The sequence below is a fragment of the Guyanagaster necrorhizus genome (genome assembly GCF_019112545.1).
Source record: "Guyanagaster necrorhizus MCA 3950 unplaced genomic scaffold BT62scaffold_49, whole genome shotgun sequence".
In the NCBI taxonomy this organism is placed as follows: domain Eukaryota; kingdom Fungi; phylum Basidiomycota; class Agaricomycetes; order Agaricales; family Physalacriaceae; genus Guyanagaster; species Guyanagaster necrorhizus.
The window spans coordinates 125249-140664 of record NW_025064928.1 but is presented as its reverse complement, the minus strand read 5'-3'; the positions used below and the strand labels follow the sequence as shown (position 1 = coordinate 140664).

The window sequence follows — 15416 nt, the reverse complement described above, 5'->3', positions numbered from 1 at the left end:
TTAACTACCGAGCTTTTAGACTTTTCCCAATGCCTGACGGCGTTTGGGATGTAGCACATCTCGCGTGAAAGGTCTAGCTTTCTGGAGGTGCGCCCCAGTTTCTTTAAATGTTGAGCTCTTGATGCCCTTTATGCATAATCGTACTTGGTCCTTCTCAGGCCATGATGGATGCTCCCACCTCATCTCCGCATGGGGCCCGTTCTAGGCAAAGTTGTTCTCTACGCTTAATATGCGGATTAATCCAAGGGTGAGCCATACAAGCGGATGTAGTAGTATTACGAACCCGAAGGTTCGCGATCACCCGAGCGCTTCTTCTATAAATAAGCACGCGGGAGGCAGATCCGTTTTTCTTTCTCTTTCCCCCCCATGACCGGCGTTGTACCGCAAACGACTGCTGGAACGTCCTCAAGCAAGGGCATTTTTCATAAACACAATCTCCGTGCCACACTGTTTTGTACTGTATTTGTCTTTGGAGCGATTCTCTATGGGTAAGTCGTATAAAATTATCTTTCAATCGGTACTAGGCAGTTGACTGGATTTTCGACTAGATATGATGGGTTCGTATTCTCGGCTTCAAACCAGATTGCTATGAATTATTTAACATTGCCATAGGACATACTTCACTGGAATTCTAGCGATGAATAAATTCAAGCTTGATTTTGGGGCCCGTCAACCGGATGGGTCATATACGATATCGTCTGCTTATCAGTCGCTCTTTGCCTCTATAGTGCAAGTCGGTGAGGTCATAGGATCTCTGTCGGCTGGGTTTATTGGCGATCGTAAGGGGCGGAAAGGTGCCATGGTCGCTTGTGTTATCCTGGTCACTTTCGGTGCCGTTCTACAGCTCATTCTGACTGGATCCATCGCTCTCCTTGTCTTGGGGCGTGCCATTTTGGGTATCGGTGTCGGTATCGTGTCAAATTGCACGACCCTCTACCTCGCGGAGGTCCCTCCTGCCGCGATTCGGGGTTTGATGGTATCGTCGTGGCAGTTGTTTCTGGCAATCGGACAGGTCATCGGAGCTGGTGTCGCACAAGGTGAGTTGGGAAAATTGTGAGGTGCTCATGCTGATTGGGCCCTGACAGGAACGAAGGATTATACGACGTCGTTCTCGTACAGGTTCCCTATTGCTTTGAATATCTTGATTTGCTTGATCATTTGCGGCGGTCTATTCTTTGTTCCCGAGTCTCCGAGATGGCTACTCTCTAAAGATCGCAAGGAGGATGCGTACAGGGTGTTGTTACGGGTGCACAAGGGCAACGATGAAATTGACGTCCGAGCTGAGATGAAAGTCATTCTAGACGCTAAGCACGCCGAGGCAGAGACGAGCGGTTCGGTAAGTCGTTGGAGAGATATATTTTCTGGCGTAGAAAAGAGGAAGTTTTTTGGCGCGTTTGGTATACTCGTGTGTCAGCAGATTGGCGGTGTTCAGTTTGTAAGTTTCTTCAGATCCCCCCTCATCATTCGTTCACCTGGGCAACCTCACCGACTTCAGCCGTGCTAGATCTGTGAGTTACTTTTTCAATTGTAGGCTCGAACCAGTCTCTTTGAAACTCGATGACAGTCGATCGAAGGTAACATTGCTATCAAGTTACGGGAGGGACTGGTTCGAGTCTGTCGATCGTAGCGTCTCCAGGTGTTCATGCTTAATCTGGCTTAGTTTCCTATGGGACTGTTTTCTTCGAATCTATCGGAATCACGAACGCGTTCTTGGTCACAGTACATATGCCTTATGTTCTTGGCATTGGGGTGACCACTGACATATCTGTATCTATTCAGATGATAACCGATATTGTTGAAGTCGTTGGCGTACTCTGCTCCTTCATGGTCGTTAACCGTATAGGGAGAAGACCTCTCCTTTTGTCTACCACTGTTCTCATGGCGGTAGTCCTGCTTATCTGTGGTGGTCTCGGTACGATCCCTGCTGATTCCCGGTCCAAGGCCGTGAATTCGGCCATTGCCTCTATGATCATCATCTACGTCTTGTATGTCGCGACCGGTCTACTTGTTCATATTCCCCCCCTCACTTATTTTCTAGCATCTTCAATTTGGCATGGGGACCCCTTGCATGGGTAGTTGCGACTGAGCTAGCTGCAGGAAAGAACCGTACGAAGATCATGGGTATCTCCACAGCGGCCTTTTGGGTTTCTGCCTGGGCAGTTACATTCACACTTCCGTATTTGTATAATTCAGAGCCTGGTTCAGCAGGTTTGGGACCGATGGTTGGATTTATCTGTAAGCTCTCCTATAATCTCATTTCGTCCTGTCATAATTTTTGATTGTTCTTTCCAGATGGTGGTGGTACTATCATTGCCTTTATCTTTGTATATTTATACATCCCGGAGACTCTCGGTATGTCCTTGTTACGCTTGTTTGCCTGAGATATTTATACATCGTTATTAATAGGCCGGTCGCTGGAGGAGATCAACATGATGATGGAACTCCGTGTTCCTACGAGAGCTTGGTCTCAGTACCAGGCCGGTGTTTTAGACGAACATGGACGTCCGGTCCCCTTGGAGCAGTATATTGCCGAGGCGAAGGTAGGACGGACTGAATTTGTAGGGCACACTGACGCCGGTGGTCAACCATCTAGGGCGTGAAAGGAAAGAAAATTGACGTAAACAATAATGGGAAGGTATATAACTATTGTTTACCTCTTTTAAGTCAGATAAGTGACATTATCTCGATATGAAACCTATGGTACCAGTACCATGGTAAAAGCCAACTTTGTTGGTCCAATCAAGCGGTTTTCTGGAGATGATACACGAATATAGGCAGTTCAAGGGTCCAACGTAGTGGTGATAGTTACTTTGGCCCAACTAGAGGGAAACCACAACATTGGTGCGACGCATCGGTTCCGCATCGAGAAAGATCACCGTTGTTCGAACAACCACCATCAATCACTCGCCTGAAGTCCATGATGCTGGATACTATATACATATGGTTCGGTGATGGCCAGGCACTTTGTGACAGCACCTGAGCATGAGTGAAGAGAGATTAAGCGGGCAGTATTCCACCATGGGATCTGCAAAATTTCTAGTAAGGTTTTGGGGGTTATGGATGGTCAAAGTTGGTGTATGACTATTGACAACCGCACTCATTATTGTAAGTGGTAGCAGAATTTCTTTGCATTAGTATTTGGTGGCGTCCGCAGTCTGTAAATGTCAGGGTAAGAAATCTTAGTTGACACCATGGTACAGCAAAATTAATCCTACTCTCAGTTTCCTAAGTTGTATAACTGCCGTTATGACCCGAGAGGACTCTTGGAAAATTGTGCTGGGCCTGGGGCCTGAAAACAGCAACCATGCCTCAGATCGTCCAATCAAGTGTTGAAGACGTTTCATTTTGCCCCAGGTGTGAGAGTTCAGTTACTCTTTTTAAGAGTGGTGACTGGCAGCCGTCAATGACGATGGTCAGGATCAGGATGGGAGGCGACCACCGTCATTGGTGGAAGTTGAAGAAACCGCTCTATGGATTCGGGAACGGTGGTCCACCGTCTGGAGGTGTAACTTTCAGTAGTTGGCGACATCCATTGGAACGAAGGGAGCGGACGAATAGAAGAACGAGAATAAACCTATTCTCGTAATAGATTGGGGCTGCGGAGAAAAGATGTCCAAAGGCTGCGCTCTACCATTACGCAGCAGATCAATCCGCCACGCTATGGGGAACAATGAAATGCGCAGCGTAGCGACTTCCGGCCTCGTATAATAGCGTATAGCCTGGTGTCAGTGATGTTCGTGGGATACATATGCCTATATTCGGGAAACATGTTGAAAGACCTGCTGAAATGCGTTGCCTAGTGGAATTACGGAGTCCTTCATTCCAGGAACTGATCAAACGATAGTAGTCAAGTACCGGGTCAGCTACTGCAACTTCTTGGAGAATAGTCGCGATGAAGGGGGCGCTAGAATCAAGGAAAGAATCGGAAACGATAAAAGAACAGCTGTTGCAGTTCATCCACCGTCCATTTTCTACTTATAAGATCGATCGGGATTTCCCACGTGGGCGGGGTTCCAATTTTATTCGATTTATAAAATATTCTTGGCAATCATTTCTTGACTTTGTATATATAGAGGCCACCTGCGGCTTTCACGTTGCCCCCTCACTCTCTAGCTTTTTCGTCTCTCTTTTTGGCATCGTTGGAAGCCAGCTGGTCACTGCTTCACCTACCCTCGACGGTCACGGTCTGCAAGCGTTCATCAATCCAGGCCTCTGCCTCGTTTTCACTAAAAGCTACTATAAATTCTTATCATTCTCCCCTGGTCGTTTATCAAAATCGACCAGTCTAACAGTCTTTACATTTACTCAGTGGCATTCAATGTCTTCATCTGCTTCTGCAAACGCGACAGCGGCAACCAGCGCCACTGCCAGTAGTGGTGCTGCTCAAGCTCCTGCTGCCGCAGGTGCCCAGGTCGACGAAGAGAATCTCACATACCACATCGAGATCTTTGTACTCGCCCTCATCGCTCTTTTGTTTGTTTGTCGCGTCCCCCGCATCCTTGCTCGATTTTCTCGCTTGTCAGAGTGGACCCAAGGCCACTTCCTTCGCAATATCTCCTTTGTGACCCGTTCCCCTCGCATCGTTCATCTTACTCATGATGAGGCCTCAAGGGAGACTGCGGGGTCGTCCACAGAATCGCATACCCTTTACACGCATGCCTCCAGCGCCAAGCGTATTGATGAAAAGGGAAGGCCAGCTGTCATGAACTACCCTCCGCACGTCGGCTCATGCCCTGCCATCTTCCGCGGCCTTGCCTCCGAGCTGAGCACGCGCATCTTACCTGGCTACTCCGTATCCCAAGTCATTTGTGGTCTAGTCTACCTCTCCGTGTTCATTTACCCCACTCTATACCAGTCAAACCCCTTCTCGGATCCCGTGCGAACAGGTTGGGTGGGCATTGCGCAGCTACCGTTTATCTTTGCTTTTGCGTCCAAGAACAATGTCCTGGGGCCATTTTTAGGGATGGGTTACGAGAAAGTGCGTTTTTTCATGCGTGCCGTAATCTATGTCACTCATTTTTCGCTTTCAGCTCAATTTCATGCACAGAATTGCGGGTAGGATCATGGTCATTGCGATCAATGTCCACGGCATTGGTTACAGTGAGTGACTGTCATATCTTTTTTTAGTCGTTGTATTGACATCTGCCCAGTTTACAAATGGGTCATCGCAGAGAATTTCCAAGAAGCTATCGCGGAGCCTGACAACTATTGGGGGCTCATTGGGCTCATCTGCTGCGATATTCTGTACTTCTTCTCGACTGACTTTTGGCGGAAGAAGGCGTACAATGTCTTCTTCGGGACACATGTTGGCGGGTTCGCCTTACTGCTCATTGCTGTTCGTCCTTTTCATTTCATGCTACCCCATGGAGTATTGATGACTCTGTTAGTCCTGGATGCACAAAGACGCCGATAAGCCCTACGTCTGGGCCGCCATAGGGCTATACTCGTTTGACTTCCTACTCCGTTGTATCAAAACGCGCATCCAGACTGCCATAGTACGTCCGATCCCTGAGCTTGGCCTTACGCGACTCGAGATCCCCGGTATCAACGCCGGCTGGCGTGCAGGTCAACATGTCAGGCTGCGCGTAATGTCCGCGGGTATGGGTCTCTTGGGATGGGCAGAAGTGCATCCCTTCACGATCGCGAGTGCAAGCAACGGTCCCGAGGGAATGATCTTGATGGTCAAGAAAGTTGGCGGATGGACGAACAGCCTCTATGATATCGCAAAAGTGGGCGGATATGTCGAGTCCGGTCGCGGAAGGAACTTGAAGGTGATGGTCGAAGGGCCTTATGGTGCGCTGTGGATGCTTGCTGCTGCTTCTCTTGTCGTTCACGTTTTCATTTCCAGGTGGTCCGGGACACACTATTCCAGCGAGCTTTTCGGCCTCCGTGTTCGTCGTTGGTGGTAGCGGTATCACTTATGCCCTCGCGGGAATGCAGGAACTTATTCAAAAAGATCTCGATGGCGAGAGTCGCGTCAAAGTTATCGAGCTGATTTGGGTCGTTCAGGATCCGGGTCCGTTTTTCATCATTCAAATTACTACTTCACAACTCATTACTTTGCACAGCGTCGCTTGTTCCGCTAGTCCCTGCATTCACTTCTATGATACAACAGAGTGTTTTCACCCCTGTCAGGATATCGGTCTTCTACACACGCGCAGTCATCGGCAAGTTCCCCTTCCGCAAGGACTTCTTTTTCCCTGGCTTGTCTTTGAGTCCTGGCAGGCCAAAGCTTGCTACCATGTTTGAGGGGGCGATTTCAAAGACTGTTCAGCTTGGTGCCGGCGTGAAAGACGAGCAGGGACATTCAGGGATGCTTGTGTCTGTTTGTGGCCCGACTGCGCTGGCAGACGATGTGGCCAAGGAAGTTGGAAAGATCGACCCTCTGAGGAGAGATCAAGTTGGTGGTGTAGAAATCCATGAGGAGTGAGTCTTTCGTTGAGATGAAGACTAATATCATGCTGATGCGCACTTTCTAGCGTCTTCGGTTGGTAGACGTCAGATATTCATTCATTTTTATTCGTCGAGGGAGAGCACTGTTATTTCTTCTCTTCACGTAGGATTATCTTGACGATGACCACAATGTTGTGCGAGACACGCATTGCGATGTGATGTTGATGAATCGTTCTTTACTTATATGTACTTATAGTGCTATCTCCGAAGTCATGGATTTTGTTAGTTGCAAGTTGTATCGGTATTATGACTCAAGTAGACCTGGTAGTCAAGGAATAGATTTCTTTCTGATGTTCCAAAGTCTGCGGAAGCTGGGTTAATCAGTATCGAAAAGGCAGTAGAGATACGCATAACCGTTGTAATGAGGTATGATCGGTGGCGGTCGTTATGGAACCTTCCCCATTTGACGACTATGGTGCTGCGGTCTAAGGAGCTCAACATGCAACAGGTATATAGAAATCTTACAACGCCCCGTGGTAGTAAGTAAAACCAGATGCACAATCTGTGCGGTATCTCGGAGTGTATAAAGTACGAAAAAAGTCTAATGAGCATACCGTGAGCGTCGGAGGACAAGAATAAAGCAAAAAAAAAGAAAAAAGCTCGCCTAGAGTTCCTTCACTTGCCGCCCTCCACCAAACACCCCATTAGTTCCCCTGCTGAGGATCTGCCAAAACAGCCTTTCGTCCCCTTCTTGTCCATACAGGTAGTACACCGCCCGGCGTTGCATGTCCACAAGGTGCTGGGGCATGTATCGAATGAATGCAGTAAGGAAGAACGCAGAACTGATGAATAGAAGGGACACTGAGCATGTAAGGGAATAAGAAGAGGTGGACCAGCATTAAGCAGTAGTATGACTGACGAAGGAGAACCTTCTCCCAAGGCTCCAGCATGGACAACACAAAAGTTGATTCAAACCACATTCGCCAGCGCCAAAAATACTGAGACGCAGGAGATTCTGGACGGCGAGCAAAGGAGAGGTCTGGCTTGGGTGGTGGTAGAATGGTTTCCGACATTGTTGCAGTACGGGATGTTCGATGTACTCGAACGACCCAAGTTGATGTACTAAATTCTCACGGTTGTCAGGCCGCAGCTCGAGACTCCGCTTCGCCCCTTCAATTCCCCACAATTCATGTCTATTCCCCATATTACTATACATTGTGATCTTCTACAGAGAACAGACAGTGATATTATAATAAGGTACAAGCAAAGAAAACACGATATCAAAGCAAAATCAGAGGCAGCTAATTCACTACTGCCCCTTGGCCTTCGCAGCCATCTGTAAAGAACGAGGTTAACAACGCCCCAGGTCAGTCAGATAGGAAGACCTACCAAGTTCAATGCAGAGCCTGCCTTAAACCACTCGATTTGACCCTTATTGAATGAATGAGCCAGAGGTATCTCCTACAGGACCTCATTAATCAGGAGATGGACGTTCGTCGCCAAAAAGACTCACCTCTGAGGATCCATCCTCATGCTTCAATCGCAAGGTCAAGTTCTTGCCAGGCGCGAAGCTCTCCAATCCCAAGATATCCACCCTGTCAGAGGGCCTAACTTTTTCGTAATCTTCGGCGTTAGCAAAGGTTAACGCCAACATTCCTTGCTTTTTCAAGTTCGTCTCGTGAATTCGGGCAAATGATCTCACGATGATCGCGAGGCCACCAAGGAATCGAGGCTCAAGAGCGGCGTGCTCACGAGAGGAGCCTTCACCGTAATTGTGATCACCAATGACAACCCATTTGATGCCCTTCGCGCGGTAGTACGCAGCAGTCTGAGGAACGCCGTCCCATTCACCAGTAATCTGATTCTTGACCTTGTTGGGCTGACCGTTCTCAGCGTTGATGGCACCGATCAAGCAGTTTTCTGAGCTGACTGTTAAAATAGAGAAAAAATGGTCAGAGAGTTAATACGAACGCGAGATGTTTTCGAGATGTCCTCGGTACTTTAGCCAGGGTCCGCCAGCGCTTATGTGGTCAGTTGCTACAAGAATCACGTTAGAAGACGTAACGTGATTTGGTAATTCAATACTTACTGCACTTCCCCTTAACTTTGATCAGGATAGGGAGGTTTTCAGGCGTCTTGCCGTCCCATTTCTGGAATGGCTGCAACAACTGCAGTCGGTCACTAGTAGGGCTGACGGCGACGGCGACGCTGAACCTGTCGGTCGGAGGAGGCTGGAAAGTATTTTGGCCGGGATCGTAACCTTTTGGTGGCAGTTCGTTTCCGTTGGGCTGGGAGAACTTGAAGGGTTTGCCATCGGAACCGGTGAGTGAATCTGTAAGAGGGTTGAAGCCCAAGGATCCAGCGAAGACCATAGCAGTGACAATGTCAGGAGATGCGACGAAAGCATGGGTTGCCGGGTTCGCATCGTTACGTCCCGTGAAGTTTCGGTTATATGAGGTGATGACTAAAAAACATAAGTGTTAAATAGGCTCAGTTGTATGCCTTGGACATACTAGAGTTGGCTTCTCCCATCTTAACATCTTTTCTGTCCCACTGACCAATGCAAGGTCCGCAAGCATTAGCCAAAACAATACCACCGACTTCCTCGAAAGCGGCGATCTGACCATCCCGCTCAATAGTAGCCCTAACCTGCTCAGATCCTGGAGTAATAGTGAACTTGCTCTTAGTCTCGAGTCCGTGGTTGGCAGCTTCCTTGGCAATGGATGCAGACCGAGACATGTCCTCGTATGAAGAATTGGTGCATGAGCCAATAAGGCCAACCTTGAGTTCCTCTGGCCAGTTGTTCTTCTTGACCTCAGATGCGAATTGCGAGATAGGAGTGGCAAGATCTGGCGTGAAGGGACCATTGATGTGGGGCTCAAGTTCAGAGAGATTCTGATGATACGTCATAAGTGCGAGAACCAGTTGATTCAAAGCATTACTCACGATGTCGATGACCTGATCGTACTCCGCGTCCTTGTCTGCTTGCAAATTGTAGGCGAACTGGCGAGCATAGTTGGCAATGTTCTCTCGCTTGGTAGCCTTCAGATAGTCGACCATACGGTGGTTGAAGGGGAACATGGAGGTAGTTGCACCGATTTCTGCACCCATGTTGCAGATAGTGGCCATACCCGTGCAAGACAGAGATTCGACACCAGGACCTTTGTACTCAACGATAGCCCCAGTTCCACCCTTGACCGTAAGAATACCCGCAACCTTGAGAATAACATCTGGATAGGTGATTCGTCAAAAAAGGTGACGCCAAGTAAATAGGTACTAACCCTTAGGTGTTGTCCAGCCGCCAATTTTACCCGTAAGGTTGACACCAATGACCTTGGGACACTTCAACTCCCAAGGAATGTCAGCCATAACATCAACAGCGTCTGCACCACCGACACCGCAAGCAATCATACCAAGACCTCCAGCGTTAGGAGTGTGCGAATCGGTACCAATCATAAGACCTCCAGGGAAGGCGTAGTTCTCCAAAATGATTTGGTGGATGATACCAGAGCCCGGTTTCCAGAAACCGAGACCATACTGAACGCGAATGTGAGAAAGTGATATACACACAAAACTAAACAACACACCTTCGCCGTTGCCGTTGCCAAAAAGTCATAAACCTCCTTGTTGATTTCTTTGGCGCGCGCCAAATCCTTCACGCCCCCAACCTGGGCCTCGATCAAGTGGTCACAGTGCACGGTGGTGGGGACGGCGGCGGTGTCCATCCCTGCACTCATAAATTGAAGCAGGGCCATCTACAAGTCTTCCATGACGTCCTGCCCCTCAATGGTGGAAGCGAATACGTACCTGCGGGGTAGCACGGAAAGATAAGCCATGACGTCAGTGCTCAGGTCGGGATGGATGGGAACCTCTGCATACCTGAGCAGTCGCATCCTGGCATGCGACGCGCTGAAAAATGGCGTTTAGCAGGCATACTGACCAAAAGATATGCTCAACTTACATCCGGTCGAAGCTTCAAATAGCTCGTCCCTCGCTCGATATCCTGACCATGCGGGTCGTCGAGATGACCGTACAAGATCTTTTCCGACAGCGTCAGAGGACGCCCCAGCCTATATGAAAAGTCAGGAAGCGCGTATACTACAACTAGAAGGGAATTATACCTCTCACGAACCACAACAAGATTGTCCTCAATGCGTTGATAGTTGATGAATGCCCCTTTCTCAAGTAAGGACATTGGGACTTGGGTGTCGCCAATCCTAGGAGCAGCAGTGGCCATACCTGCAGCGAGACGCTGAAGGGACCGCATTGCTTTCGCCGTTCTGTTCGAAAGGTTGAACATCGTCGAACACGATGAGCAAGGTCAGAGGAGATCGGATAAAACATCCGTTGCCGGTTCCTGCCAGATTTATACCGCCAGAAGCCACGTGAAATTGCTTTTCCCGCCAATCAGAGTGCGTGTGTTATGGATTGTATAGTTATTTATTTAGTTTTCTGCGGGGTGGAATATGATCTCCAGCGAGCCGTCGGGTGCCCTTTATTGCGTCGCACAAGATGGAATGTCATTGACCCGCTCTTTTGCCGCGAAAAACGTTTAGAAAGTGGCCTGGTGACCGACAGGTAGCCAATGAGAGGGCGTGCCGGTCGGCCGACCACTGCACGAACTTTAAGCCCGTCTCCGACGACGCTGATGCAGCCCCTCCCCTGCAATAGTATATATATCTCAGCTTTGATGATACAGAAAAAATGCATCTCTATCGACCAGTCTGCTCAACAAAAGAACGAAAGACAAATCAGCATTTCGATATAGTTCGACATCTAATCAAGCTTGCCCAGAAATTGTGGAGAAATGATAAGCATCAAGGTTGAAGCGGCACAGTGTGGGGTACAATCATTTGTCGCGCCTGAATTTCCAAAAGGCTGGTACACAAAAGATATTCGTGGTAGGAAAACCAAGATTGTAGCCTTTGATAACGAAATCAAGGACCACCAAGACGAACACCTTTGGCCGCAATCTTGGCAAGGAAGACTTTAGTCTCAGCAAGAATGATAAGTCTACCATTGCCCGCGAAGACCATATTGGCTGAGGTCATTCCTAAAAAGAATTTTCCGATTAGAGTACCTTCGTTGTTCCATACCTGTGCTGGCGTTATCAGCTTTCATTAGGGCTTCAAAGCCATACTTACTTGCACCCCATCGCCACAACCGGAGTATACGTTGCCGTCGGTATCAACCTGGATGCCATCAGGAACACCTGAGTCCACATAGGCAAAGACGCGTCGGTTCATAAAGGCATGGGTTTTCGGATTGACATCAAAGGCGTAACTGCGCGAACATGATTAGACGTCCTGAATGGTGCAAGGTGCAAGGTGCAAGTGAGAATCCCTACATGGTAGCTGGCTCCGTTTGATTATTTCCGAAATATCCGCCTGCGGCTCCCGTGTCCGCACTGCATAGATTTTGGGAACCGAAGTGACAGAAGCTGAATTCTACTCACATGTACGCCCTTCTCCCGTCTCCTGAAAATGCCAATCCATTACACTTGTCGAATCCATCTGCCACGACACGAACACTTCCAGTATTAGGATCAAATCGATACACCTGGTTCGGCATTTGAGGAGTAGACCGAAAGTGGAGGAGGAATCCATATCTGCAAAGCATAAGATGCTTTCCTAAGAACACGAGAGAAGGTTTAACGGACGTCACATCGGTAAAGAATATCTTCCCGCTCGGATGCACTTTGATATCATTCAGAGAATTGAATTGACGACCAAAATAGTTGTCGAGGAGAACGGTGACGTTATGGGGTGGATGGGGATTGACGAGAGCTATTGAAGGAGGAAGCGGACCTCGACCTGATGTTATCAGAAGAAGGGAAGACTTATAAGGTCCAGTCCCTCCATTCGTCATTTGGATTGTATTTGGAAGATCAAGCTATCGAGGAAGATTCACGTTAGGATATGAGTTAAAAAGTAGATCTTACCGGAGTGATGGATACTAAAGACCCATTCGCAGCCTCAGCTGCAGAGAGACTTAATTTCGAGATTTGACTGTTGTGCTCCAAATTGCTCATGCCCAGCGGGCCGCCGTTATTGCTGGCAAAGAACACATCATCCGAAGAAGGATCATAGATGGGGGCCTCGTGTGCAAAGGCGAAAGTATCATTGGAAGCGACCTCGTGAATGGACGGAGATGAACCTAAAATTGCCAGGAACGAACGGTCGAATACTTGGAAAAATGGAGGGGTAGTATTCGTAGGATTAAAATGGGAGTCAAAGGCGTTTTCGCGGAAGGAGGCGTTGGCGCCCAATGTAGCTACCGAACGCGGGTCGACAAGCTGTTTGGAACACACACTGGCGTCAATTACCTCGGTTACGGTAAATTATACGCACGACAGATTGAGGGGGTAGACGGAGTTCTTGCGTACCGCCGGGGAATATTTTAGCCCAGGCGAAGGCCACCAGGGCCACCAGGGCAACGACGAGATAGGGCATGAAAGGCATAGAAGTGGAGTCTTTACTGGTGGGCTTCGACGACTCTCCCATGGCCTTTTTCGAGGTCAAGCACATGTACGGTCTTGATCAACTGGCCCCTCCTTGTGATCGGGGTTTATCCGGATTTGTTCCCGAGATACCGTGCGTCCGCATCCGCGTCCGCGTCCGACGCAAGTATTCGGGGGCAATTAGACGCTGGGTAATCGTCGCAGGGAATTGTTTCTAATAAACGGGGTCCATATGTATGCCGCATGCCGTCGGGCGGGATGACTATATATAGTATCCCGCCAACTTTGCGGACTCTCGGCCGAGCGAACAGAAAAGGAAACACTGGTCCTCGGAATTTCGGATATAGCATCTTGACAGTCTCCAGCCAAAATGTCAGTTGCATCCACCGACCCTTTTGATGCTCAACGGAAACTACCTTCACACCGACGAGATCGTTACATTCGCTGTGCCCTATCTTCAACAGACTGATCATCATCGTCATCCCTGAACGATAGACGAACCAGGGTACCTGGCAGTACAAAATTCCAGCATCGCCGCCGACTCGGGACTCCCACTGTAAGTATGAGCATATGCCGACCTGGCAAAGCGTGGTCGGCATCGCTGCATTGACTGCTTCTGGTCCCATCAGACGGACCAAAGATCGCCAGTACTCCGGCGAGGTGGTGACGCCCATTAAACACCAAGTCGCCTTTGGAGAAAAAAAAAAGTTGGCGGTGAAATACGAAAAATATGAAACACAGCCGATTTCAAGGGTTTCGAACTCGGGAGGATATTCCGGCGGCGACTTGCTGTTCTCGATTTAAGCAACGTTCCTCTCGAAACTTTCAAGCTTCGCTGCTTCCATCCTTTTCGTGTTATATTTGGTGTGCCTCGCGTGGGATTCGCACCGGAGTCATTCAGCGTTATTTCACCCATAATTCCACCGCAGTGACCTTGCACGGCCTCTAATCGTCGTTCGCTCCATGTTTCAACTCTTGTCTTCACTTACAAGTAACTTCCCTCCCATTCTGGGAGTTCGATGGTTCAATGTGTTCATTCTCACTGCCACGCCAGCCGTGGGATTATTGGGTCTTTTCTTATGTCCTCTTGATCGTCGAACTATAGCCTTTTCTGTGTTGTATTATGTTTTCTCAATGCTTGGTGAGTCTATCTTCTCTGTCGCACAAGGTTGTTGACCTCATCCTGATTAGGTATCACCGCTGGTGTGTGAACTCTTCTTCTGACGGCTATCGTGGCTCATCCTTCCCGCCAGGCTATCACCGACTGTGGTCCCACAGGTCGTATAATGCATCCATGCCTCTGCAACTCTTTCTACTCGCTGGCGGGACAAGCGCAGTTCAAGGATCTTGTTATTGGTGGTCCCGATCTCATCGGTCACACCATCGCTATACGGACACAAAGCTCGATCCATACGACTCCAATCGTGGGCTGTTATGGACCCACCTGGGTTGGATGTTGTTCGTAACAGACCTTCATTCTGGGAAGGCAGATGTCTCCGACCTTCGAAATGATCCGCTGTTGCAATTTCAGCATCGCCATTACCTTTATCTGCTTCTTATCTTTGGTTTCGTCATCCCTACAGTCATATCCGGGTTTATGTGGGGGGATTGGATAGGTGGATTCTGTATCGCTGCATGTCTTCGTCTGGTCGTAGCTCATCATGTAAGTTTAGTTGCGTGCATTTTGCTTTAGACTGACTTTGCTTAGGGTACCTTTTGCATCAATTCCATTGCCCACTACTTGGGTTCTACGCCTTTTGATGACAAATTGAGTCCTCGTGATCATTTTCTGTCTGCGATTCTTACGATGGGTGAGGGATATCATAATTTCCACCACCAGTTTCCGATGGATTATCGCAACGCCATCCGTTGGTATCAGTACGATCCAACCAAGTGGTTTATAGCCACTTGTAAATCCTTTGGATTGGCTTCCCACCTTCGAATCTTTTCGAAAAATGAGATTGAGAAAGGAGCTTTGACGATGAAGCTTAAAAACTTGAAAAAGGTACAAGAATCCCTGTACTGGCCGACGCCTATCAAAGAGCTGCCGGTGATGTCCTGGGAATCATGTACGTATACACACGGTCCCGTTTTTTGCACGCTTCTGACATCAGATAAGTCCAGGAAGAAGCGAAAACGCGGCCGCTTATCCTGGTGGCAGGCTTTATCCACGATGTTGCGGCTTTTCTCCACGAGCATCCCGGGGGGTCTTCTATCCTGACTGCAAGCTCAGGCAAAGACATGACATCTTCTTTCTTTGGGGGTATCTACAGCCACTCCAATGCTGCGCATAACGTATGTCATGTCTCGGAACCTCTTCTATCGCTACTGACCTGGGTCAAAGTTGCTATCCATGATGCGAGTGGGCGTCCTTCATGGGGGCGCTGAAATGCCTGTAGAGCATTCACTTCCTCCTGCCCAAGCCCTTTATGTAGCCACACGTCTTGACGCCATATGATTCTTCTGCAACGCCTACATTGCGGAGCCGCCCAAGATGACGCAACTCTGTTGGTTGATGCAGGGAGCATTTATAAAAACAACTTTGTTTTGTAATACTGTGTAT

At 48.6% G+C, this 15416-nt stretch overlaps 7 protein-coding genes across 7 annotated transcripts; 3 read left to right on the top strand and 4 right to left on the bottom strand.

Annotated features, from left to right (window-relative positions):
* Positions 1-366: 366 nt before the first annotated feature.
* On the top strand, positions 367-2600 carry BT62DRAFT_910617 (sugar transporter; the record flags this gene model as incomplete). The annotated part of the gene is made up of 8 exons (XM_043183804.1): positions 367-488; positions 613-1037; positions 1086-1439; positions 1661-1719; positions 1780-1985; positions 2039-2235; positions 2293-2352; positions 2407-2600. The coding sequence occupies 8 exons, from the start codon at positions 367-369 to the stop codon at positions 2598-2600; spliced, it is 1617 nt and encodes a 538-aa protein (XP_043033957.1).
* Positions 2601-4053: 1453 nt separating this feature from the next.
* BT62DRAFT_975844 (uncharacterized protein) lies at positions 4054-6796 on the top strand. Its single transcript, XM_043189207.1, has 7 exons — positions 4054-4978; positions 5031-5100; positions 5151-5335; positions 5388-5793; positions 5849-6016; positions 6069-6426; positions 6480-6796. Exons 1-7 carry the CDS (start codon positions 4319-4321, stop codon positions 6493-6495), a joined length of 1863 nt encoding a protein of 620 aa, XP_043033956.1. The 5' UTR covers positions 4054-4318; the 3' UTR covers positions 6496-6796.
* A 261-nt stretch (positions 6797-7057) lies between these two features.
* BT62DRAFT_1012672 (uncharacterized protein) lies at positions 7058-7466 on the bottom strand (the record flags this gene model as incomplete). Its single annotated transcript, XM_043177962.1, has 2 exons — positions 7058-7254; positions 7313-7466. The coding sequence occupies 2 exons, from the start codon at positions 7464-7466 to the stop codon at positions 7058-7060; spliced, it is 351 nt and encodes a 116-aa protein (XP_043033955.1).
* A 208-nt stretch (positions 7467-7674) lies between these two features.
* BT62DRAFT_583512 (aconitate hydratase) lies at positions 7675-10978 on the bottom strand. Its single transcript, XM_043181510.1, has 12 exons — positions 10515-10978; positions 10355-10463; positions 10273-10302; positions 9981-10148; positions 9675-9930; positions 9340-9623; positions 8907-9288; positions 8483-8857; positions 8365-8430; positions 7907-8313; positions 7783-7854; positions 7675-7729 (listed from the first exon to the last, which is right to left on the bottom strand). The coding sequence occupies exons 1-12, from the start codon at positions 10691-10693 to the stop codon at positions 7703-7705; spliced, it is 2355 nt and encodes a 784-aa protein (XP_043033954.1). The 5' UTR covers positions 10694-10978; the 3' UTR covers positions 7675-7702.
* A 42-nt stretch (positions 10979-11020) lies between these two features.
* BT62DRAFT_937986 (D-lactonohydrolase-like protein) lies at positions 11021-12941 on the bottom strand. Its single transcript, XM_043187440.1, has 7 exons — positions 12744-12941; positions 12335-12688; positions 12053-12285; positions 11849-12001; positions 11741-11800; positions 11538-11676; positions 11021-11489 (listed from the first exon to the last, which is right to left on the bottom strand). The coding sequence occupies exons 1-7, from the start codon at positions 12852-12854 to the stop codon at positions 11331-11333; spliced, it is 1209 nt and encodes a 402-aa protein (XP_043033953.1). The 5' UTR covers positions 12855-12941; the 3' UTR covers positions 11021-11330.
* A 19-nt stretch (positions 12942-12960) lies between these two features.
* Positions 12961-13527, bottom strand: BT62DRAFT_1012669 (uncharacterized protein; the record flags this gene model as incomplete). Its single annotated transcript, XM_043177961.1, has 1 exon — positions 12961-13527. One exon carries the CDS (start codon positions 13525-13527, stop codon positions 12961-12963), a length of 567 nt encoding a protein of 188 aa, XP_043033952.1.
* Positions 13528-13816: 289 nt separating this feature from the next.
* On the top strand, positions 13817-15311 carry BT62DRAFT_1012668 (uncharacterized protein; the record flags this gene model as incomplete). Its single annotated transcript, XM_043177960.1, has 6 exons — positions 13817-13994; positions 14045-14056; positions 14107-14516; positions 14562-14922; positions 14973-15148; positions 15198-15311. The coding sequence occupies 6 exons, from the start codon at positions 13817-13819 to the stop codon at positions 15309-15311; spliced, it is 1251 nt and encodes a 416-aa protein (XP_043033951.1).
* Between the last annotated feature and the right edge of the window lie 105 nt (positions 15312-15416).